We start from the raw sequence: 24,671 nt of genomic DNA, 5'->3' as shown, positions 1-24,671 counted from the left end.
TTATATTTAAGATATGTATTGAGATCTAATGATTATGAACTATTAATATTTTTAGCCCCTAGCCTGAGTATATCTACTTTTTCATTTGTTCCTACCAATCATTTCAATGTTTAAAATGGCTCTTTCCAAATAATATCTACTTGTGTGATCAAATGCAATTACCAATAAACAAAAGCTACTGTAATGAAGATTTCTGAAGGGGGAGGGAACCTTGAAAACCCACATGTTCAGTTTCTACCTATTTCCCCTGCAAACATTTGTAGTGGTTAATATGCATTCATTGAGGAATCATGAATAAAATATCTGAAAATTACCAAGGAGACAAAACTGTAGTAGGAAAGTGAGTGAACAAGCAAGCAAAGGACTAAATGAATGAATGGATGCTGTAGAGATGCAATAGTAGCCTATAACCATTCACAGATATTTAAAGCCTGAGGGAAGCAAAAAACATTTTGATCATTCTCTCATTATGTCTTTTCTGCTTTTACTATTTTCCTGTTCTGCCCTACAAATTATACCAAGCCAAATTTCATAAAATCGATTCCCAAATGAAACAGTAAAATAGCTTTCACAATATCTTGCAACACACTTCTTTTGCATATTCCTGCTGAGATTCTTCCCATGGGCTAACAGTTTTATTGATGCCCTAAACATAATCAGGCATCTAACTGAATGCTTCAGATTATCAGTGCTTTGTCTGCCACTGGAGCAGATGGACCACACATTTACAATTCACATTAAGCTAAAATAACTACCATTTTCTGATTTCTAATTCCCAGTCACTAGCACAGATTAAATCTGCACTTGGCTCTTAAGCTTTCATTAAAGGGCTGGGGAAAACCCCCACCATTTCATTACACTTTAACAACCATGATTTCACATGTGTCAGGTTGGTTAAGGGGTATGAGAGGCATTAAAGGTAACTCATCTTTGCCCTCTGCCACATATCATCACTCTTGGTAAAATTTGAACATAATGAATTCTACAGAGGATCAGACGATTTTACAAGAGAACCCCCTCCCCCCAATGCAAAGGTCAAGGACTAACATGGGGAAAATGGAATAACTATAGGGAACTGATGGATAGTATGGAATAGAGAATGAAAGAAATTGTCAGGTGGAATAACCACATTAAGGGAGCAATCCTATGGCTACAAGTCAGTGGCTAGACGGCCATGGGATATGTTGGTTCCCTGAGAACAGACCTTCCCCCACTCCCTTACTGCCTCATAGGCAGCTCGGAATGGCCCTGCACTCAGAAGAGGAGTGTGGAGCGGTGAAACGGGGCATTCCAGTGGGGGAGAAGGTGGAAATGCCGGTATGACACATCCTATGTGTCATCCAGCAGCCACTTCCCCCGCTCTGCCTTCCTGCAGCTAGACAGCCAAAATTGGCTGTCTAACCAAAAATGCAGGGTGGCTGAAGTGCGGAGGGGATGATCCCCTCCGCACTTCTCCTGCCCTGCATTGGATAGGCAGTCGCCTACAAGTTCAGAGGCAGCTGCCTATCCCTATAGGATTGCGCCCTAAACATTCAATGGGGTTGAAGAAAGAATTTTTTTACTCTCAACATAGTGGTATCTGCATAAAAGGTCCTTTGGAGGAGACATTCTAAGGTTGCTGACTTGGTGCCCTGGGCCGTATTTCCACAACAACAGAAGGAGAAGCGAATGGAGGAGTACCAGATTTTTTTTAAAGCAATCAGCTTTGCTGCGCTTTGGTCCATGCAGGGCTCCACGAGCAGGTTCTCCACACCAGTAAAAATCGCTTCACAGAACATACTTCCAGGTGGGGATGGGGGTTGGAGTGAACATCATCTGACTGGCAGGGGCTGCTCAACTAAAAAGAGAGGCTTCCCTCCCTCTTGCCCCCTTTCCCCTGATAGTCCAGATGCACCTGCATTTCAGAAGCAAGCCTCATTGAGCACAATGGGAGTTATTTCCAAGTAGACACACATAAGCTTGTGCTGGGAAATGGGTGGGAGAGAACACAAAGATGGGAAACCAACCCCTATTTAACCTGCAGGATCTCTATAACAAAGGGTTAAAGTAGTTACATCCTAAGGCAATAAACCAAACAAAGGAGAATCAGAGCCTCTGCACTTTGAGGGGGATCTCTACATTCCAATGTGGGCATTCAGAGGGCAAGCCTCATTGACCACAAGGGAAGCTACTTCTGAGGAGACACTGATGGGTTTGTTGTGGGAAAAAGAGCAGTAAACACAAAGACGGATACCAGCCCCCATTTGAACCCACAGGATCTCTAGTAACCAAACAAAGGAGAATCGGAGCCTCGAGATTCCACTTTACCACACTTAGGGAATTGGGCTTTACACTGTGCCATGTCAGTTGTGGGGGATCTCTGTAAGTTCTGATGTGAGCATTCAGAGGGCAAGCCTCATTCAGCACAATGGGAGTTACTTCTGGGGAGACTCTAATTGGTTTGTGCAGGGATGGGAAACACACAGGAAACCCCCCTTGACCGGGGTCATGGCGAAAGGCACACCCCTGGGCAGGGCTAGCATACCCGAGGTCAATGCAGGGTTGGCGCGCACGGCAACTATGCCAAGGAGAACCTGACTTAGGGAAAAGAACTGGACTTTAAGCAGTCTCAGGAAATCTGTTTTTTTCCTGATAAGGTGGCTGCTGGATGGCCACAGCATTATGTATTCCTAATGACCTCAACACGCAGCCAGCTTGGAGTAAATCGCTGGTGGAAACGCCCCCTGGGATGAAGTCTTCTCTCTCACACAGAGATAAAAACATAAATAAGCGATCCTTACTACATCCTCTAGAGAAACATTAAGATACCCTTCCCACCTGCTGCCCTCCAGATGTTTTGGACTTCAACTCCCATCAGCCCCAGGCAGCATAGGCAATGGTCAGGAATCCTGGAAGCTATAGTCCAAAACATCTTGGGGGGCACCAGGCTGGGGAAGACTGCATTAAGAGGATACAGCACTAAATCCGATGTTCAAAAGGCCTTTGCACTACTTAAGCACTTGCTTCACTATTCCTTCCAACTAGAGTTTGTGAAATAGCTGGAGAAGCTGAAAATATACCACTTTTATATCACTTGGGTAAAATATACCACTTTTATTTCCATTGATGACTGATGCAGCTTGCTCGACAAAAGCCGAACTGTTGAGAGTCCATTTCCTTATCTGTAACATAGAAGCAACTGGGCACATTTTTAAAAAAGACAAGAAGAGCAGTGAGGTGGGACCACCTGTAAAATCACCATTACTGTTTGTGGAATCGCCTTCTGAGGAAATGCTAGAACAATTCACATATACACAGATAGATCACCACAGTCCCACACATCATTCGTTGCCTCTGGAAAAGGTCATGGAAGAGTATGTACAAGTTCTAATTACTATACTGCATATTTTGTTAATCATTCATAGCTGGGTGGAGGTGGTTAACTGTGAATTGTAATGTTTTTGTCAGTACTCTGTTTGGAGATCTGGCATCAGGTGCTATAATTTAATGGAATTAAAGTAACAATCTGTAGACATTAGATAAATCAATATTTCTCATTGCAAGTACCTTATGTGTAATTGTTCTTGCGGAATGTGCATGATACAGCTGCTTTTGAGCATCCTTGCCAACATTTCTCCCATCAAAATCACAGGAGTTGGAAGTGCTTAAATTTGGCTGGATAATGTCCATTGACAATAGACCATGAAAATACATTTAGCCACAATTTAGTCAAAATTAAGCACATGCGCCTCTCTTTCATTGACACCAATGGGACTTAATGTGCTCTGAACTGTGCCCTTTGTATTACTTTACTGGGAATGGCAACAAATGTAGCTATACAATGTGCCAGCTAAAATGTCAGCACTGGTGCCAATGGGGTTCAGCGGACAGATGTTTGGCTTTGAGTCTCAGTTCACATTCCTCTTCAGATATAAGCTCTCCCTCTGTGAAATGGCAATCATGGTAAATACAGCTATTGTGTTAATAAATGTAGAACTGGTTGAATGGAGACACAGAACTCATGTAATTCAGTGTCCAAGAGTGGATCTATGATGAACTGGGAAGTCCATGGTTCAAATTGGCCGCTAACTGACTAGGTGGCTTTATGCAAGTTGTAATTACCATACTGCATATTTTGTTAATCATTCATAGCTGGGCAGAGGTGGTTAACTGTGAATTGTAATGTTTTTGTCAGTACTCTATTTGGAGATCAGGTGCTATAATTTAATGGAGAGCTGGTGTAGTGTAACAGCTAAGAGGCTAAGCTGTGAATCAGAAAGTCCCTTGTTTGACTCTTGTCTCTGTCATGAACTTGCTAGATGATCCTAGGCAAGCTACTCTATCTCAGCCTCAGTTCCCCAATCTGCAATATGGGGGATAATAATACTCACCTTACAGGTTTGCTGCAAATCCTATTATAGTTATGGATTCTACAGCCATTTCTGTAGAATCTGCAGGAAACTTTGCAATTTCCTATGACAGTTTGCTTTCCTAGGGCCATTCCAGGAACTCATTATGAGTACTCCTTAAATAATTTCAGAATGAAGGTTCTTTTTTCCCTCTTCATGTTTGGCTCCTTTGTTGCATCCCTACCTCCTGGTCATAGATAGCCAATACATCCTATCCCTCCACCCCAGAAAAAGAAAAAACCTGTTTGTTCCACTCTTGGGAAAGCTTAAGGCATTTCATGCCATAATCATCTTTACCATTGCCTCTCATACTGTACTTTTACCTCTTGAGAGTGATGCTTCTCAGAAGGAAAGAGATTTACACCACTGAGCCCTTAGTACATTCCAATGCAGCCCCTCAGTTCTTCTTACCACTGTGCTGCTGGCAGCAGCAAATAATATCGCCATATGTCCCATAGTTTCAACTACATAACATTTGGTACATCACACCCTTGAAATCCAAATCAATTAACTAAAAGGAATTCTTCCACCCTCTACCCTGGGGTTTCCATATGTGCAGTCATTAAGGTGAGAATGCCTGTTCCTTTTCTATAACTATTATATGTGATTCAAGGAGGTTTTCTAAGGACACTTCAATACATGACACATGCAGCTCAATCCTATGTATATTTAACTGGGAAGTCAGCTGCTCTGTATTCAACAGGGTTACTTCCAGAAACAGGAGTAGAGCATTACAATTTTACAGTGCAATCCTATACATGCCTACTCAGAAGTAAGTCCCACTGAGTTCAATGGAGCTTATTCACAGGTAAGTGAGTATAAGATTGCAGTCTTAAAGTCTTAAATAGTCTTGATTTTTTGGTGTACGGTTGCATTTTTCGTGTTTGCAATGTGGATGTATTATTTGCACAGGCCAGGGTGTGCATTTGGGTTTAACAGCTTCCCTGTCAGTTTTCTACCCCGCATCAAGCACATCCACACGTGTGGGCAAACAGCTCAAAGGTGCTTTCACTGCTGTGGTATGTGAAAACGCCCTAAAGGGTAACCAGTCCTTGTGCAGTCGTCCAACGGGGGTAGATGCTTTACCCCGAGACAGCATCGCCTCTCTACAGAATCCCAGGGATGCTTCCGTCAGAGCACCGCCACTGCAGCTCCGTAGCACACCACCCCTCCGGCCCCACCTCCGCGCAGCCACAGCGCGGCCCTCGCGCGCGTTCGATCTCGCTCCTCTACTGCCAGGTAGCGGCTCCTCCCACCGCACCCATGTGGCAACATCACAACAAGCAGAGCGCGCGCGCGGCCGCCCCGGCCACCCCGCGGTACTCACACGAACGCGTGGTAGATGAAAGCCCAGCCCCGGGGTCGCTCCAGCACGTTGTAGAGATAGTTTTGCAGCTTCCTGTACTTGGCGTTCCGCCGGTAGATCGGGTTGCTGCTGTAGGAGAGCGGCTTCCCCAGCAGGCTCATCCGGGCTCCTCCTTGCTTGCCTCTCCGGCTCTCCCGCAAGCCAAGCCCGCCGCCGGTGCCCAAGAGGAGCAAGCCGTCCCCTCGCGGGGGCGCCGAATTCAGGAGCACCCTGCTCCGGCCGGACTCCACATCCTTCATGCCGCTGCTGCCGCCGTGGCGCCCCGCCGAGCTGCTCTTCAGCCAGAGCCCGGCGGAGCCGCCCTCGTCGTCTCCTCCGCTGTGGCTGCGGGGCATGGCATCACGGCGGGGGCAAAAGCGGCGGCGGCGGCGGCAGCAGCAAAGGGTGCGGGCACCCGCTTGGCTGGAGCGGGGAGGCGAGCAGCCTCCTCCAGGCGCTGAGGAGAGAAGGAGAAGGAGCCGAAGGCGGGGGAAAAGGGACTGGAGATGCAGGCGCCTCGCGCTTTCCCCACAGCTCCCGCCAAGCAGGAAGGGGGCAGGGGGGGCCGTGGGGGCCACCTTGCTAAGCCACCGCGGGGAGGGGGGAGGCTTCTGGGAGCGAGGGCGGCCGAGGAAAAAGGCTGCGGCGGCTCCCCTCGCGCGTGTCCGCTCTCGCAGCCTGCCGCGGGCCTTCTGTTCCCCTCAGAGGCTGCGAAGCCGTCTCAGGTCCGCGGCTCCTTTTTTTTTACAGTAAAACTTTGGAGTCATAAGAAGAGAGCATCTCGTCTCAGCTAGAACGCAACAGAGTGTCGCCCTCCGCCCGACGGCCAGATTCAGGGACGTCCACAAATGGCACAAGGAGAGCGAGTTACTGCTTTGAAGGAGGAGGAGAGCCGGGGAGGGGGGAGGGGAGAAGAGAAGCCGGCTGTCTTGATTTATAGAAGCCGTAAAAGGCGGGGGGGGACTCGAACTAATACTGAAGGCGGCTGCCGCTGCTGCTGCTACCCTTGGCTTGTCAGTACATTTTGCTGTGGCAGGGCGAGACCGCTTCCCGGGCAGGCAAGCTGTTGCTCTCCGTCCAAACGCAAGAAAAAGCCCCCACCGCCACCAAATGAGACCGCTAAGAGGAGAAAGCGCGGGCGGGGAGGCGCAGGAGGCTTCACCCAGCGCGTCTCCGTTCCCTCGTGCCAAATGGCAGCGAAAGGCACGCACGCCGCGGCAGTCAGGATGGAGGTGGTGATGAATCGCAGCTCGCTCGCGGCGATTACGCAATAGGGAAATCTCCGCTGAGAAGTCATAAAACCGCGTCCAGTCCAGCAGCAGCAGCTCAATGGGACTTCTGTCAAACAGACACCTTCTTGGCACCTTCTTTTTTCCCCGTCAAGTTTTAGAGCCCCTCTCTCGTGGGTTCTGGTGGTGGTTCCACCGTATTAACAACGGCGCATCACACACGAAACACCCCTCCTGCGCCCCCCAGAGAGGTACGGCTTGTTGAGGTCCCACGAGAACCTCCCCATCGCGGAAAGAAAATTGCGGCGACGTTGCCTCGCAGCATTCATCCAGCGGGGGCGGGGGAAGGCAGCCGCCTCCTTTCGCACTCGCAAACTCCCGCCAAGTTCCAGAAAGTTTCGCCCGACCTCAGACGCGAAGGGAAGGTGCGGGTAGGCGAGGACGGGGTCGTTCGTCCGACGTGAGAGAGGGAAAGAGCGAGTAATTCGGAAAGAGGTCGCCGCCTGCCTCTCTCTTGCTGTCTTCCCAGCGCCTGGAATTGAGCGCTTGTGGCAAGCACAGCCGCTTCCCCGCTCTCGTCTCGTTCACATTTAGGAAGCAGGTGCCTTGACGGGGTTGGGGGCGGCGCTCCTCCCTTGCGTTTGTGTTTACTATAATTCCAGGCCCGCGCCGTCCCCCGCGCCGTCTCTGGAGACGGGACGTACACCAGTCTCTGAAGCAATGTGCCGTCGCCGGCGGGAGGCCCGCTCCCACGTGACTCGCAGCAACTTCGACGCGAGGCCATCGGCAGCGGGAACCAAGCTGGATCGCTCCAAGCCACAGTCTCCTCCCGCAACGGGGGCCATCGCGGGGCAGGAAAATGGACCTGGGAGGAAAGCGAGTGGGGCGTTGAGGCAAATGGCACAGGTAAAGACTGGAAAACCCGGGAAGCATTCGAACGGGGTTAGGATTCTCAACTTTATTTATTTATTGCATTTATACCCCGCCTTTTTTCCTCTTGCAAGGAACCCAAGGCAGCTTGCATTATCCTCCTCCTCTCCATTTTATCCTCACAACAACAACCCTGTGAGGTGGGTTGGGCTGAGAGTCTGCGACTGGCCCAAAGTCACCCAGTGAGCTTCCATGGCCGAGTGGGGACTAGAACCCAGATCTCCCAGCTCCTAGTCCAACACTCTTTCCACTACACCACACTTGTCTTTCTTTTTACAGCACCTGTATTTCTCTAGTAAAAGTAGAAGCCAGCACTCCCTGCAGCTTAGATCTTGTTGCTGCGTTTTGCATACTGCGGCTGAGACTCAGCATGACGTTCATTTCCTAATGTCAACTGCGCCGCCAGCCCTGGCTGCCATCCCCAGAAAGGCAAGTTGTTGTTTTTTTTTGGGGGGGGGGGGGGACAGGTCAGGCAATGAGGCTGTGACAAGTGCGGCAAGGAAGGAAGATGATGAGCCTCTCAGAATGTAACCACCATCGTGGGTGCCACTCCTTCAAATTAGACACTCGGCTCTTCAGGATTCATTTTAAGCGTTTGTTTTGTTGCCAGACTCATAAATATTAAACTGAAAAGGACAACAGGACAATGACAAAGTTTTTCATGTGGGTCTCTTTTTAAATGACGCACACAGACATGCACCATTGCAAAGAGTATATTAAACCATATTAGCCTGATCAACTGCATGCATTTGTTTGCACTACTTGGTTCCCTTCGTGTGTGGCAGGAAGAGCTGCCATCTTTTGAACCCGCGTAGGCAGCACTTACTTCTAATGCAATATGTGTAGCAGTAGGATGCTGCTCATAAGCATTGTCACTTATGCCCCCAAAAGGACCTATCCCTGAGGTTTAAGAATTGTAGCCTCCCAGTTCCTAATGGAAGAGATGCTTCAACAGACCGGCCAGCTTCTCTTAAAACTAAACAAATATGATATTTCAAGTAATTTAACTAGTGCAAATCTAAAAAAAAAAGTTTTCTTTAAAAACAGCAATGTATCAATGGCATTACACAGGCACAGACTAAAAACAATATAGTCTTAACATGCAAGAATGTTGGAGAACTCATGCCTTTCATCCAGACTTATTGCAAATATTTTGCGATTGCCCAGATACTAAATCATTTTGGAAATAAGCACTGGAGATAATTACTGAAATGACTTTTGATCCTAAAACAATTTTATTAGGATATGTAGAAGAACAAATTGGGTTGGAGGACATACAGTCAACAGTAAATTTACTAACTATAGCAAAAATTTATATCACGTCTTATTAGAAACCATCACAAACTCTGAATATATTCAAATGGTTAAGAAAAATTAAGGATGTAGGTTTATCCATTGAATTGACATGCTTTTTAAGAAGACTACAAGATACACAAACAAATTTATGGAGAAATGATCTCTTTTTATAAACGTTTGGAATGACAAGCATTATGATAAAGTTTTACCATATGTCTTTTTCCCATGGTTTAACTACTATCTATTATAAAGGTTGTACTTCATAAGTTATACTTCTGTCTTGGATCTGAATTACTACAGTGTGTCTAAACTGTAGTTATATTCTTTTGTTACCTTTTCATAATAATAATTTTAAAAAACCCTAAACAAATGCAGTACCTAGAGAGCTTCGGCTATTGGGCGGTATAGAAATGAAATGAATAAATAAATGAATAGTACCAAGTGCACCATTCTTGATTAGATGAAGCTTCTGTGGCAAAATAATGTTGTATTTATGGACATTTTAACTGTATTTATCTATTGAAGATAATGTGTTTAAATTCAGGCGCAAGTAAATGAAATAATCTCTAACCTATTTTCAAACTTATTAGCTTGTGCCGTCAGTTTCTCTGGTTTCTCAGAGTGTTGGGCAGACCCCTCTGGAAGGCAGGGCACAAGATACACCTGCAGGGCAAGCCGGTACTAAAATTCTGGAGCCACTCCTGCTGTGTAGGCCAGGGATTGCACTTTCCCAGGAGGCTGCTGTTTTATGCAATCAAATGCTGTAGTCTTCTGCTCAGTAGGTAGGACAGGGTGACAGTGATTGGGGCAGAGCTCTTGCTAAAATAAACTTTAATATCCTCTCACACAGATTTACAGGTGTGCCTGCCCATTGTACAGACATAGCATTTTAAGAACTGTTTTAGTGCCTTTGTTCTGCTGGTGGTTTTACTTTGTAGCAGTTTTATTCTTTGCTGCTGGTTTTATCTTGGTTTTATTCTGCACTATTTTTTGTTTTGTTTTAATATTTGTACATTTTTTAATGTAGTGTACACTGCCCAGAGAACTTCGGCTATTGGGTGGTTTACAAGTACAGTGAATACATTAAATGAATAAATAAAATATGACTACACAGCAGGACCTCACCATGCTCACCCACTGAGCAGACGGTTGGATGGAGAGAGTGGAGACAGAAGGCTTAGAAGGGGTCCCCAATTTTAACAGTTTGAGAAACATTTATTTAGATAACTTTGTTAAGGCACTTCCTGGGGGTTTTGGTTTAGACTTGGCTCGGAAACAAAATGAAACTGCACATTCTGCAATTACACATGCAGAAAGATAAACCATGGTGGGTGGAGCGGGAGAGGATGTGATCCAAAATCCTAACACACACACACACACCCTGGCCAACATTTCTCCTTAAGAACAAATAACTTTCTGAGATATCATTTCAATATTCTATAAAGCAAATGTAAGTTCCAACAGTGTCCACTTGAAGCAAAGCTGTATGTTTCGAAGACGGAGTGAGTTCAAATGCAGACTTCCCGGACAATTATTTTTGTGCAGTAATACACAGCTCTCAGCTGTCATGAGGGATTGAGATGTCTTTCCTGAAAGTAGGAGTACTTCTACTGCAGGCAAATCACACTTTTCTCAGCTCTTGAACCATAATATTACATCTCCGGGGAAGTGCAGTATTCCTCCCTACCATTTAACACATCATAGGCAATAGCAGGGTGAATGCTCTGCACTATGTAGTTGTGCAAGTGTCAGAAGTAAGAACACAAGAAAAGCCATGCTGGGTCAGGCCAAGGGTCCATCTAGTCCAGCATTCTGTTCGCACAGTGGCCAACCAGTTGCCCATGGGAAACTAGGACATGAGTGCAATAGCACCCTGCCAGATAGTGCCCTGTGTGTCATCTTTCATGACAAACAACACAGCACTGACCTCTCTATCACTTGTACATCTATGTGCCACTGCAGGCTATCCCCCTGAAGCAGGGCTACTGGCCCATATTCATTAAGTGGGAAGGGGATATTGGGCTGTTGTTACTGGATCAGAGATACTGCAACTGTCATACTTCTCTCTCTCTCTCCCTCCCTCTCCCTCTCTCTCTCCCTCTCTCTCTCCTAAAATCTGATAAGGCCACTAGAGTATTATATGGCTGTCAGCCAGGTTTCAGTGAAAAGGAAAGCCTGAAGAGAGACCTTGCAGAGAGGCATAGATCCTCAAAGAAACTAGCAGGAAGTAAAACATTTTACATGGTCCATTTCCAGGGGTGATTTAAAGAGCAGGACGCAGAGAGGCAGACAGGTTAGAAATCTAGTTAATAGGCAGAAGCCAGGAATAGTTGGACCTGGCCCTATCACTTTGCAGTGCAGTGTCCATCTCAGACAACTGTTGGGGGGGGGAGGTGTTCAGGAAAGGGCAGCATTTTTTTTTAATGTAGTATTATCATCTTATTTTTACTGCCAGAGAGGCAGAGAAGTGGTTGTGGGATTTTCTGTCTCAGGTACCAAAATAATGTGGCTGGCCTTGGGAACTATGCAACTTGGGCAGTATCCAAAGGTGTTATTCCACCAACTCAAATAGCACTAGTGGTCTCTGACAGATCTTTCTGTTGCACAAGCAGTTTCACATTACACTTGCAAGTCAATGAGCAACCAGCTTGCAAAAATGTATCTATAGTTGAATTCCCCTCCTGTGCATAGTTTGGAACCTAGTTTCCACCAACTATTTGTGATAGTGGAATAATACAGTTGGGTTCTGCACCTTGACTTTGGTGGGTGGGGTGCCTTTTGCTGCTGTTCCCCAGGCAGCAAAGTATCTTGGGCCATCCCTGGCAGCCCAAGTATCAATTTTCAAGGATAAGAATCATGTAGGTTCAAAGAGGATGGGACTTTCCAGGACCCCATAGCTTTGAAAGTGTTACATGTGTCCTGTGGCTACCCACAGTTGATCCTTGTTGATCCTTGGAAGAAGCCAGATACTTTAAAATTGAAGTATTTTAATTAAATTAAAATTAAAGTATTTTAAAATTAATTACTTTAGTTGATCCTTGGAAGAAGCCAGATACTTTAAAATTACCCAGTGCCTGGCAAAAGCCCATAAAGTCTATGGAGGAGAGACTTGATATTTCCTGGGCAGAATTGTCAATCTCTATGGAAACCTCTCCCCCAGAAAGCTATTGGAATAGACTGCACAAACTCTAGCACAGTCTTTCCCAGTCTGGTGTCCTCAAGATCTTTTGGCCCACAACTACCATTACCCCTGATCATAGGCTATACTGGCTGGGGCTGATGTGAGTCGGAATTCAAAACATCTCAAGGGTACCAGGTGAGGAAGGCTTCTCTAACAATTCTAATAGGGCTGCACAGGCTTCCATGTTGAAGATATCTCAGTTCCGTCAACCTCCTAAAGCATCATTTTAAAGATTTTGCACATTGCATGATGAACAGGAATTCAAGACATGAAATGTTTCCCATCTTCATTATGTGCCAGTTCTCGCATAATGGTATTGGTAATAGCAATATCACACAATGATATTGTTACGCGTACCAGATGTTTTACAGTGGTGAGATGTTTTACAGGTACAACATGCGTCTCCTTTGGAATGAGGTCACTGGAGGCTTAAGGTATTTTGTAATATTTGTGATTATTTTTTTAAAAAAAAAATACTGGTTCCACACAGATGGAAGTTTAGCATTAAGAATATTATCAGCATAGAAGTCCTGCCAGGAAAAAAAAAATAGCCCTGGAAGAAATAAGCATGTGTGTCTTCAAAAAATAGGTAAAAATGGAAATCCTAACTCCTCTTTATTTGTGCAGTGAGGATTTTATTTTCCCCAAACTTCAGCTGTATATTTATAGAAACATATATGTGTTTTTACGATTATGGAATGTGCCCATTCTGCTGCACGTACATACCTCTATGCACAAATAGGCCTATGCAGTTAAATTAATAAAACATTCAAGGGATTCAGAAAAGCTTCCAAGTTACCATGTTAGGGAAAGACCACCCAAAAGATACTTCAATTTGGCAGTACAGAATCCCATCATGCCTTGAATTTTGCAGATTTCATAATCTTGCTAACCCTGCAGTTGTCCTCACTGATGATCCATAGACACCAAATCCTGTAGAAAAATGCTGCCTGACACATTTTTCTAAAATATGTTTATTTTCTTTATTCACTTCATTTATTTTAAACTGCATCATTAGTTGCTACTTCAACAAGCTCACAATTGAACAAATACAATGTTAAAAACATCAACCATCTCTCAGAAAACAGTTTAAATTTTACCAAGAGCAACAGACCATCTATATCCCATACTCCATGCCAGCCTAAATAAAATTGTTTTCGCTTGTCACATAAAAGTCTATAAAATGGTACTTAGACAGACCTTCCTAAGGATGGGCCTAGCTGAGGGAGTTATAGAGCTGGGCCATCAGTGCAATAAAGGCCCTGCGGATGGATGGATGATGGATGGATGGTTGGATGGATGGATGGATGGATGGATGGATGAGACTCAAAGCTAGACCTCCATTGAATATCTTAAATAACAGCAGGGCTCACATGGGTGAAAACATTATCTAAGAAAGGGATTGGGAATCTTCCCCCTGCCCCTGAAGGCCACATTCCCTTGGAGTAATGTGTCAGGGGTTGCATGCCAGCCCAAAGTAGCTGTGGACACTCCATATTCTCTCTCTCTCTCTCTTACACACATACACACACACACTCATCCATTCACACATACACACTCCATTTATCCATATTCCATTCTCTCTCTTCCCCCCCCCTCACAAACACGCACACACACACAATGCACATACCGTAGGAGGCTCCAATGTGCATAGGAGGCTCTAACCCATTGACTCCCACTGGGGTTCCAATCTGAATTACATTTTGCATCATGGGGGATGCCATTCAATTGGCATTTTTGTTTGTTTAAAATTATTTTTAGACCACCTTTAAGGGTGGACCCCTCTTTTAAAATGCAAATTGCAGGTTCTGAGGGACTGATCCAGATAGGGATCCTGGTGTGTGTGTGTGTGTGTGTGTGTGTGTGTGTGTTTTAAGGGGGCATTAACCTCTTGCCTCCCACTGTGGTCTTGATGCCTGCAATTTGCATAGGGAAAAACCTCTCATTGGAGCTAATTCCTTATTGAAACTGCAGGTGTAGGTTCCCCAGTCTGGAATGGGACTACAGTGGTGGGCAAAGGGGTAAAGCCCCCCCCCCCCGGTCCCAGTCCTAATCAGGGGCCCAGCACCTGCAATTTGCTGCTTTTCTGTGATGGCTGAGGAGGAAGAGAAGCCCCACCCTCTGCAGCCAGTACTGAAGTCGAGGAGAAGGAGGGGCAGTGTTGAGGAGAGACCCAGTGGACCAGATGGGAATCTTCTGAGGGCTTCATCTGGGCCTGCCCAAAGGCTAGAGGAACCTCCCCATCCTTGCTTTAAGGGAAACCCAGGTGGTGTAGGACTTTGGAGGCTATAACCAGTACCTTGAATCTAGCCTGAAAGATCACAGGAAGGTAGTGTTACTACTGCTACTGTAGGAGTACTGGTGTAATGAACTTGTCCCTGGTTTATGTCTTGCCCTCAAAGTATGTGATTTTACTGCAATTTTACTGTATGTGTAATTTTACTGCAATTTTACTGCATTTTACTGAAACTTCCAGGCAATGCCAGATAGAGCACATTGCAATAATCGATCTGAAGTGTTACCAAGGCATGTACAACTGTGGCATTTCGTTATTCTCCAGGAAGCAACACAGCTGGCAAGTCAGCTGGAACTAATAAACAGCGCCCCTGGTCATAATGCTCCCTGGGAATCCAGAAGCCAAAATAGGTCCAGGAGCAAACTCAGTCTGTGAACTCATTTTTTTCAGGGGGTGTGATCCCTGTCTAGATATAGGAGCTTTCCCACCCTCAGATGGATCATCAACTTCACAAACTATTTACTATCTGGATTCTAGACTGTTTGTATCGTGTTGTATTTTCTGTAACGCTGGTGTATTTTTATGAATTGTTGTAAACTGCCCAGAGAGCTTCAGTTATGGGGTAGCATAGAAATGAAATTTGTTGTTGTTGTTGTTGTACGTGAGTTACATATTGATGAAATTCTGCAGCACCATTCATAGTTAGAACAATAATTTATCCTAACTGCAAGGACCTCCTGCACCTAATCAGATAGGCAAACCACATCCTGCAAGCACCCTAGAGGACTTCCTCACTCATGCTGTTTTAAAAACAGAAGTGAAATATTGAGTAGTTTTGTTTGCAAAGATTGTAATATGCGCGGCAGAGCTTTCCCACAGCCCAATCTACTTTGCCATTTCTTTTCCTGCCCTGTTTTTTTGGGGGGGCTTTCTCTGATACTGGATGATAAATTAATAGGATCCTCTTGATCTAACATATTTGAAAGGGAGGACTTTACACTAACATCTTTGGCAGTGTTGAAAACCTACCCACTTTTGGCCATCATTCAATGAAAGCTTTGAAATGGGTTGAAAACATTTGCCCTAGTGACATCAGCATATGGCCAAATCTGACTGATTGCCTAGCATAATGGGATTGTCCCATGTACTATAATGCAGCACCTTAAAGCCTAACAAATGTATAAAGGCAGAACCTTTCATGGAAGTGAACTGTGGTCCACAAAAGTATATGCCATAATACATATGTTAGTCTTTAAGTTAGTCTAAATGTAACAAAGAGTCAAACTAGACATTTGCTTGATATGTAGCATGCAGCTACATATCAAGTTTTCCTCTAATTAATTACAGGCAGGAGTGGCAATCTTACTTGGAATGCAGTTCACAGAGAGAAGAGGCTTATTTCTTTTGGAGTTTGATCAGAGCAAACCCTCTGTGATCAATAGGGTTTTCCCCCTAAACAGCCCTAATTGGGGAGGATTTGCTGTGGGTAGAGCACCTTGCTGCTATTCACCATTTAAGAACACATATCAACAGACTATGGGCATTTCTACACCAGCCTAAAATCCTGCATTTAAAATGGGGCTTTCTGCTTCCATTTTAAATGCAGGATCACCACTGACTCCCTTTACATGTGTTTCCTCCCCCTCCCCCTTCTCCCCATATCTGAGTCTTCCATTATCTTTCATTGAGCTCGCTCCTCTTCTTGCCTCTTTAACCCTTTTCATGGAGGAAGCTGAAGTGGAACACAACAGGGTAATTTGATAGCTCATTATCTGCTATCTATTTAAAAACGGAACAAAGGGCATTTAGTGCAGGAGGGTCACGGCGGGATCATGGCATAAAGAGCCTGCAAACTTCCATGAAGGAGCAATCTCAATCACAGGATAAAAGCTCCGTGTGATGAAGCCCTATGTCAGCATGAGCACCCTGCTTCCAAAGAGATGTAGTACTAGGAGCATTCGCATTACTGCGGTTTGCCTCTTATTGAATTAATTACAACGGTATCCTCACCACAGAAGTGCAACCCCCAGAAAAAAATTGTGGGCTTAATACAACAACCGAAACACATTTAAAACAGTGATAGTGTCGAAAGAATCCACTCGCATAGATCCTGTGAAAGGTTTGAAACCTTAACAGTGATTTTTCCCCCCGCTAAAGTCTTTGTAGTACTAATTCTACAAATCTACACTAGCGGACAACTACAAATGGGTGGATGTTTCCAGAACTGGGGCAAGAATGTTTTTTTCTTAAAGAAGTAAAACAATTACATTTAGGTTTAGCAGACAGGTTCAAAAAGTCATGAGGACATGTTCTTTTTATGATCCAGAAGGAAATACCATAAGAATTCTATGCCCTCTAGTGGTACTTAGAGTTAGAGATAAAGAAAAACAAGCAATCATAGGAAAATGTACATACCACATGCTTATAATATCAGTGACTTGTTGAAGATGTCAGGAGAACAGGACACAAAATGTTTCGCTAATGTACAGGACATTCATAGCATGATGTTTGGGACAGTATGCTGAGCATTCAAATGTCCCTGAGCATGAAGAATTCAGCAGAAAGCCTGTGCCACGTAGAAATCTAATGTCCCATAGATAGAAAGAGGTACAAATGTGGAGCAGAAAATTTCATTAGGTTTTTATTGGCACACCGCTATGCTAGTGCATAGATTATCTGAACCAACAGATTTACATGAGATTCCTCACATGAGGAGATTTGAGATTCCTCACATGATGGGTGCTTCCAGACGATTTTTTTATAGCAACATTTCCCTTCCTCATTCACAGAATTGTATGTGGGATCTAGACAATGACATCTTCCTCTTGTAACCCTCCCATGTTTTCCCATGGTTTCTTCCCATGGAAAATTTGTTATGGAAAAAAATGGAGTAGTTGCTCAATGCCTTCTAAGTGGCAGTGCCATCTGGAAGCACCCAAGACGACCACTGTGTGATCTCTTCACTTTATCATCATCTTTTAACTTGCCTCTAAACCTGCTTGCTCTAACCCCATCTATTGTGTTTCCCTTCCAAACAACAGCCTTGCTGAACGCTACCCTTTGGTTTCTCGACCCCTGTGTTTGCTGAGTACCGCTGGAAAAAAAGATATGAATGATAAGACTACTCTCTTCTCCTTGCCAAACAACACTACCCTTCCTTCTTCACTGACACTCTAATACAGAATTCCCTCCTGGATGACTTGGACCCTTTCTCCATGACAATGGAAGGAGAAGCAAATGGAGGAATACCACTTTTTTTTTTTTTTTTAAGGAATCAGCTTTGCTGTGCTTTGGTCCATGCAGGACTCCATGAGCAAGTGATCTGCACCATTAAATATCGCTTCACAGAACATACTTCCAGGTGGCGGTGGGGGTTGGAGTGAACGTCATCTTATTGGCAGGGGCTGCTCAACCAATAAGAGAGGCTCCCCCCCCAGGCTCTCCCCCCTTTCTCCTTTCCCCTGAAACTCCAGATGCACCTGCATTTCAGAAGCAAGCCTCAGTGAGCACAATGGGAGTTACTTCCAAGTAGACACACATATGCTTGTGCTGGGAAAGATGGGGACACGCACACACACAGGGGTGGGAAACCAGCCCCCTTTCTCTAACCCGATGCTGCGCAGTATCTCTATAACGAAGGTGTGAAGTATTTAATTCCTAAGGCAATAAACCATTGGAGAATTGGAAGCCTCGTATCACACTTTACAGCCTTTAGGGACTTTGTGCTTTATACTGTGCTATTTCAGTTGAGGGGGATCTCTGTAAATTCTGATGTGGGCATTCAGGGGACAAGCCTCATTGAGCACAATGGGAATTACTTCTGAGTAGACACTAACTGGATTGTGCAGGGATGGGAAACACACAGGAAACACCCGTTAACTGGGGTCACTGTGAAAGGCACACCCCTGGGCAGGGCTAGCATACTCGAGGTCAATGCGGGGGGGTGGGGCACATAGGAATTATACTGGGGAGAACCCAACTTAAAGAAAAGAATCGGACTTTAAGCAGTCTCAGAAAACCTGGTTTTTCTGTGATAAGCTCCAGGGTGGCTGCTGGATGGCCACAACGTCATATATCCCTAATGATCTCCAAATGTAGCCAGCTTGGAGTAAATCACTCATGGAGACACCGCCTTGCTCTTTAAACCCATTTCTCTAGCACTCACCTGCTTGCTCATCCTACACTCTTTAAGGAAAAGGTGACAAAAACTGGTATGAATTTCCAAAGATACCCAATATTATCTCCCTTCCATTGACCTCCAATCTCTCCCCCTCCCTTTTAGGAGCTTTTCTACATGAGGCTGTTAATCGGCTGTTAATCTGCTGTATCTACTTTCCATTTTGTTGCAGAATTATGATCCAAGTACTACATGTGCCGGTTAGATACAGGGCTCCTTCACATGGAGCTTTTATCCTGCTACTGAGAGTTCTTCTCACTCATGGAAGATTGCGGGCTCTTTAGATGACTCCGTGAACCTCCAAGGCATCTCCTGCACTAAATGCCCTTTGTTCTGTTTTTAAATAGATCGCAGATAATGAGCTATCAAATTACCCAGTTGTGATCCACTTGAGTTCCCTCCCTGAAAAGAGGAAAAGCAGCAAGAAGAGGAGTGAGATCAATGAAAGATATGGAAGACTCAGATATGGGGAGAAGGAGGGGAAAAGAAGCACATGAAAAAGGGAGTTGTTGTGATCCTGCATTTCAAATGGAAGCAGAAAGCCCGGTTTTAAATGCAGGATTTTAGGCTGGTGTAGAGATGCTCACAGAAGCAAGACTGGAGGGTCACAACATCATCTAAAGAACCCATAAACAACCATGAGTAATGATGAGCACATGATAAATACCTTATGTAGAAAAGCCCCCAGTCTCATACTCTGAACTGGCTCTTTTAAAAATTCTACTTCCAATCCGAGCCCCCTCTCTTAATAAATCATCTCTCTCATTCTTTCCTCCTTCTCTTCCCTGGCCACTGGTTTCTTTCCTTCCACTCTCTCAGCAAGCACATTCAATCTCCCCCATTTAAATCTTCACCCTGCTCGGAAGCTACCATCTATGTACATCCATTCTTTCCCCTTCAAACTCCTTGAGGAGTGTGCTTTATACACAATTACATTTTTCATTCCCCACCATTCTGGTTTTTCTCCAACCCAGTGAACTAAAATGGCTTCATGAGGATGCTGCATGACATTTCCCAGGCCAAACTGAAGAGCTTTTTAGTTGTACCTCTAATTTAAAACTTCTTCTCAATCTGCTTTCTTCTGCTCTGTGTAAGCGTCCTTCAGAGCTTGGTCTTTAACCTTTCTCTTTTTTTTTTACAGAGATCTACATGCCATCCCTTTTCCCTGCCATTCACACTAACCGTGGCAACATTTGATAGCTCCTTTGAGGGGGTGGTTTGTAGATCTCAATAAAAAAGATAAGCTGGGGAATTACGCAAGTGGGGAATAGAGGCAGGGCATCCCCAAATTTCAGGGCAATACTTTAAACCATGGGGATCACCCTGCTAAGGGGATGATCTGCACCCCTTTTCCCCACTTGTCAACTGTCAAAGCTGTAAAATCACCCTTCTCCTCTTGCCAGTTACCTTGTATGTTTGACAGCTGAAACATACAAGGTACCAGACAAGGCAAGCCTACATATTTTGGACAGTCGAAGTTGTGCACTTGCGAAACTTTGAAAATGCTATACACACACACATACATATACATATATATAACATTTGCCCACATTGCTGGGGCCAATATTTTTTTTTTTTTAAATTGCCCTGTTTTTGCACAAATGCCTGAATGCAAAAATAAGTTTTAAAAAGCTGGGAACTGCAACCAGGGTCACGGTTCCCGTGGTGAGGAGGACTTGGAGGCTGATGAAATGGGTTCTGCCATCAAGTTCCCTGGTGTTACTTAACAAGTGACAGCCCCTTTAAAGTGCTGCTTGGGCACCGTTGGAGGGACTGTCACTCATTCACAGACAAGATCGCTCCAGAAGAGCAGGAGGGGTTTCTGCCACTCTCGCTGAGCAGCTTGCTCACTGATGCCCGCATTGGATGTGTCATGGAGGCATTTCTGCCCTCCCCACCCCAGAACGCCCCCAGACGCACCCCTTTATGGCCACTCTGCACTCCTCTTGCAGAGGAAATCCTTCTGTGGATATTACACACCAAGGAATTCACATCTTAACTATAAGCATTTTGTCTTTATTATGACTGCTAAGAATTTCATACAGTCTACTGACCTTATGCTATCAGTGTTAACTTCTTTTTCTTTTCTTTAATAAATGGAGGTATGCAGGTGAGGTTTCTTTGACAATGTGCTACAGTTGTTTGCCTGCACTATAGAGCATGTGTTATAGAAATTATTATTTAATTATGACAACTGAATAAGTCTAGTTATTATAAATAAGAAGGTACTATGAGCAGGAGGAAAGACCAGGCTTATAAGAATGCTAAGAAAATTAAACTTGGTAGTTCACTAGTAATGTACTCTGTAAAACCAGCCCTGACTTATCCAAATGCTCTCTCACTTCAATGGCAGATGTGGGTTGTTAACACTAACAGTGATATCTTCTCCTGTCTTTGCAATTAATAGCATATATGCTTGTGTGAAGAAATGCCATGTATATAACTGATGTAGTTCTGTAATGTTTACTCTGTGTGACCTCTGAGAGGCTATAATGTATCTGTGCACACCTGAAGCCTTGCTTTGTTACTATCAAAGGCCTGTGTAGTAGTTGCTTGGTGAGAGAGAGGGGTGGGTGGGAGAGGGGGGGAGAGAGAGACTATTGCTTTTAATATTTTGGGATGGGGCCTAGATCAGGTAAATTCAGTTTGGATTGGCTGGGGGTTCTAGCTAGGTGGAAAAGGGAAATGGAAAATGTCAGTTAAAGCGTCTGCCTGTTGTTAGTCAGGGAGAAGGTCTGGTGGGTGGTGGGTGGTGTTATAGAAACTGAGAAAGTGAATAACTGAGGCCTGAATATTAAGCTATTCCTTCTCTGTGAGAAGATAACCATACGTGGCTGGTGAAGATCAGGAATAGGGAGCTAGGAGGCCGCCCTAAGATCTTGCCAGAAGGAGGTTACACAAGCACGCATTAAAACCCAGATAAATGGTCCAGGCAGCCAGAAATACAACAGCAGGAGCTTTGGGAGTCACAGCAAAACTATATCCAAGAGCTGGACCTGGTTGTGAGTGTATTTGGCTGGGATGGAGGTTTAGGGAATTTGGCCTGAGGTAAAAGAAGTAATTAAGAGGCTTGTATTAGCAACAGTGTCTTTTGAGTCCTTAAGAAGTTTCAGAAAGCACTCTTTTGAAACCCCCAAAGTAAATACTAATATTACTTTATGTACAAAATATCCCTTTAATAAATTAACCTGTTTCATAGTTTACCTTGTCTCTGGTAGTGGTGCCCATCCCACACTTAAGCTTCTTATACCAAGCTACTAGGAAGATTTAAAATATTCTAAGGGAGAAATTCTGTCTGGATTGACAGTCGCCTCCGAGTAGGGATAGCAGAGAATTCCTCCACGGATCTCGGTGAGGCCGAATGCCAGTGCATTTGGCCCCCCGAAATCTGTGGTGGAATGGCCTGCCCGCCCACCTCCCCCGCGGATCCCCACCGGGACGAGACTTACCTGGGGCAGATCTTCCGGGCGGCAGCAGCTCCGGTGGTGGTGGCGGCGGCGGCTGGTCTTCCGACTGGCTGCTGCCGCCGCCATCTCCAGTCTTGGTAAAAAAAAAAAAAAGACGTGATAGGCTATGTAAAGATTTACGTAGCCTATCATGGCTGGGTGGGTTTAAAAAAACAAACAAACCCGCGTATGCAAATGGCGGCGGCTACGGCCACCGCCATTTGCGTTCCTTCTTTTTGGCCGTCTTAGTCTACGTAAATATTTACGTAGACTATGACGGCGAAAATAAAGGGGAATGCAAATAGCGTAGCGGGCGCTATTTGCGTCCCCTTTTGATTCGCTGTTTTAGCCTACGTAAAGATTTACGTAAGCTAAAACGGTGAATCAAAAAGGGACGCAAATAGCGCCCACTACGCTATTTGCATTCCCCTTTATTTTCGCCATCATAGTCTACGTAAATATTTACATAGATTAAGACGGCCAAAAAGAAGGAACGCAAATAGCGGCGGTTGTAGCCGCCGCCATTTGTGTATGCGGGTATTTTTGTTTTGTTTTTACCCAGAGCCCTCCGCGGCCGGAAATCTGGCTGTGGACGGCTCTGGCCTGGCTGGACCTGGCCAGTTGCTCCGCGGAGCTGCCGCGGAGCACAGCCGGCCGTTCGAGGATTCCGGGGCGAGGAACAGAGCGCCTCCCCACCACCACCATAAACATAATCCGTGAACTGGTAAGTCACTTTCGTAATCCCTACATCCGAGCCTGGGTGCAACAGCCTATCCGGTGCAGGGCGGGAGGAGTGGTGAGAAGCGGATCTCCTCCTCGCTCCCCCCGCCCTGCTTTTGCTGCTGTCTAGCTGCGGGACCACAGCGCATGGGAAGTAGCAGCTGGAGGACACAGGATGTGTCGTACCAGCATTTCAAAGCTCCCCGCCCTGCCCCTGGGAACACCATTTTTGCTGCTCCACGCTGCTCTTCTAAGTGTGGAGCGCAGGGCCAATCTGCGCTGCCTACGAGGCAGTGTGGGAGGAGGTGGGGGTCAGTTCTCCAGGATCCGACTTCAGAGCATAGGCTCAGAGGTCAGGTCCCGGGAACCAACCTACCCTATGGCCATCTAGCCGCTGACTAGCGGCCATAGGATTGCGCCCTGAGAGAATTGGTGGCAGTGGAAAAGAGTCAGCCTGTGGAATTCGGAGTTATAGTGGCAGAGAGTTCCTTCGGCCCAGAAATATAAGCATTTACTATAAATAAGAAACCCCCAGTGAAGGAGCAATTTCCCCATTGGTGGTGGCAGCACTGGAGAGAAAATCCTCCATATGTGGTGGCAGTGGTGCGATAGAAAATCGCCCATACCTTGCCTTCAAACTGGGGCTTTAGGACATTGTTTGGATGGTAGATGTAAATGATATGGTGTATTTTACAGTCTAGAAGCTGGGCTGCTAGCCATATTGAATATATCTATAAAGGAAGTCTGGAAAATTGTAGATTTCATGGACGGTCACCCACACAAATATATGCTAACAGAACGTTGTGTCTTAAAATGCAGCAGAAATCTATCTATTGTATTTCAAATATGCTTTAACTAGAAATCATGGTAAAAATCTTCCCAGAAAACATTGCTCCTAGAAAAAGTATTTTCCAGAAAGTAAAATATTTAAGTTAGAAGACTGTTGTCATCACAGTTCTGTTGAATCCAGTCATTACAGACCTCAAGGATAACATTAGATAATTTTACAAGAAGGAAATTATGGATGGCAACCTAATTCAAAATTACAAGTTATCTGATGAAGACGTATAATGTTTTATTCTTTTCAGTGTAATGTCATGAATCTGAGGTAAGGACTAATTTGTTGTCCCTGAAATCATGGCCTCCAATTATTCATGCAGCGCATTAACACCATTCTAATTATTTGTGTTAATTTACACTATATAAATACTAGACTGAGAAGCAAATTGCTGCACTGCCTTGTAGTGGTTTACTTCTTTCAGTATATGAGATTGTTAATCAAAAGGTAGAAATACATTCTGTCATCATAGAACATTTGAGAGATGAGTAGCATCTCTTAATGTCTTGTTTAAATATAATGAAAATAAAAGCAATGGATAGCTCTTCATATATTTACATAACTAAGCTTGGTGACACCAGCTATGTGGAATGCCCTTCCCCCGAGGTGAGACATGTGCTGACAATTCTCATTTTTAGGCGCATGCTATGTATGCAAACCTTCCTGGTGTAGTTTAGCCTATCGTGTATTTTATTCTTATGGATCTGTAGGTACATTTTTTTGGTTCTATGTATTGGTTTTATATTTTTTTATGATTTCTATATACAAGTTTAAAATCTATTGATGTAAGTGGTACATTTGTTGTTGTTCAGTCGTGTCCGACTCTTCGTGACCCCATGGACCATAGCACGCCAGGCCTTCCTGTCCTGCGCTCTGTCCCGGAGT

General features: G+C 44.8%; 2 protein-coding genes across 3 annotated transcripts in view; one reads left to right on the top strand and one right to left on the bottom strand.

The window, feature by feature from the left end:
- The window catches only part of KCNQ5 (potassium voltage-gated channel subfamily Q member 5), a 485,338-nt gene extending 478,908 nt beyond the window's left edge, over positions 1–6,430 (bottom strand). The window contains exon 1 of the mRNA XM_084826920.1: positions 5,716–6,430. Coding sequence (XP_084683046.1) covers positions 5,716–6,089 — 374 coding nt within the window. The 5' untranslated portion in view covers positions 6,090–6,430. The remainder of the gene's footprint in view (positions 1–5,715) is intronic.
- Positions 6,431–7,376: 946 nt separating this feature from the next.
- The window catches only part of LOC146359256 (uncharacterized), a 118,628-nt gene continuing 101,333 nt past the window's right edge, over positions 7,377–24,671 (top strand). For both annotated transcript variants that reach the window (XM_084826935.1, XM_084826934.1), the window contains exons 1-2: positions 7,377–7,868; positions 8,172–8,321. In XM_084826935.1, the coding sequence (XP_084683061.1) occupies positions 7,683–7,868; positions 8,172–8,321 (336 nt within the window). In that variant the 5' untranslated portion in view covers positions 7,377–7,682. The remainder of the gene's footprint in view (positions 7,869–8,171; positions 8,322–24,671) is intronic.

This window comes from Heloderma suspectum, chromosome 1 (genome assembly GCF_057233095.1).
Source record: "Heloderma suspectum isolate Gila_16-S chromosome 1, 16-S_ref, whole genome shotgun sequence".
Lineage (NCBI taxonomy): Eukaryota > Metazoa > Chordata > Lepidosauria > Squamata > Helodermatidae > Heloderma > Heloderma suspectum.
This window is presented reverse-complemented; position numbering and strand designations above follow the sequence as displayed.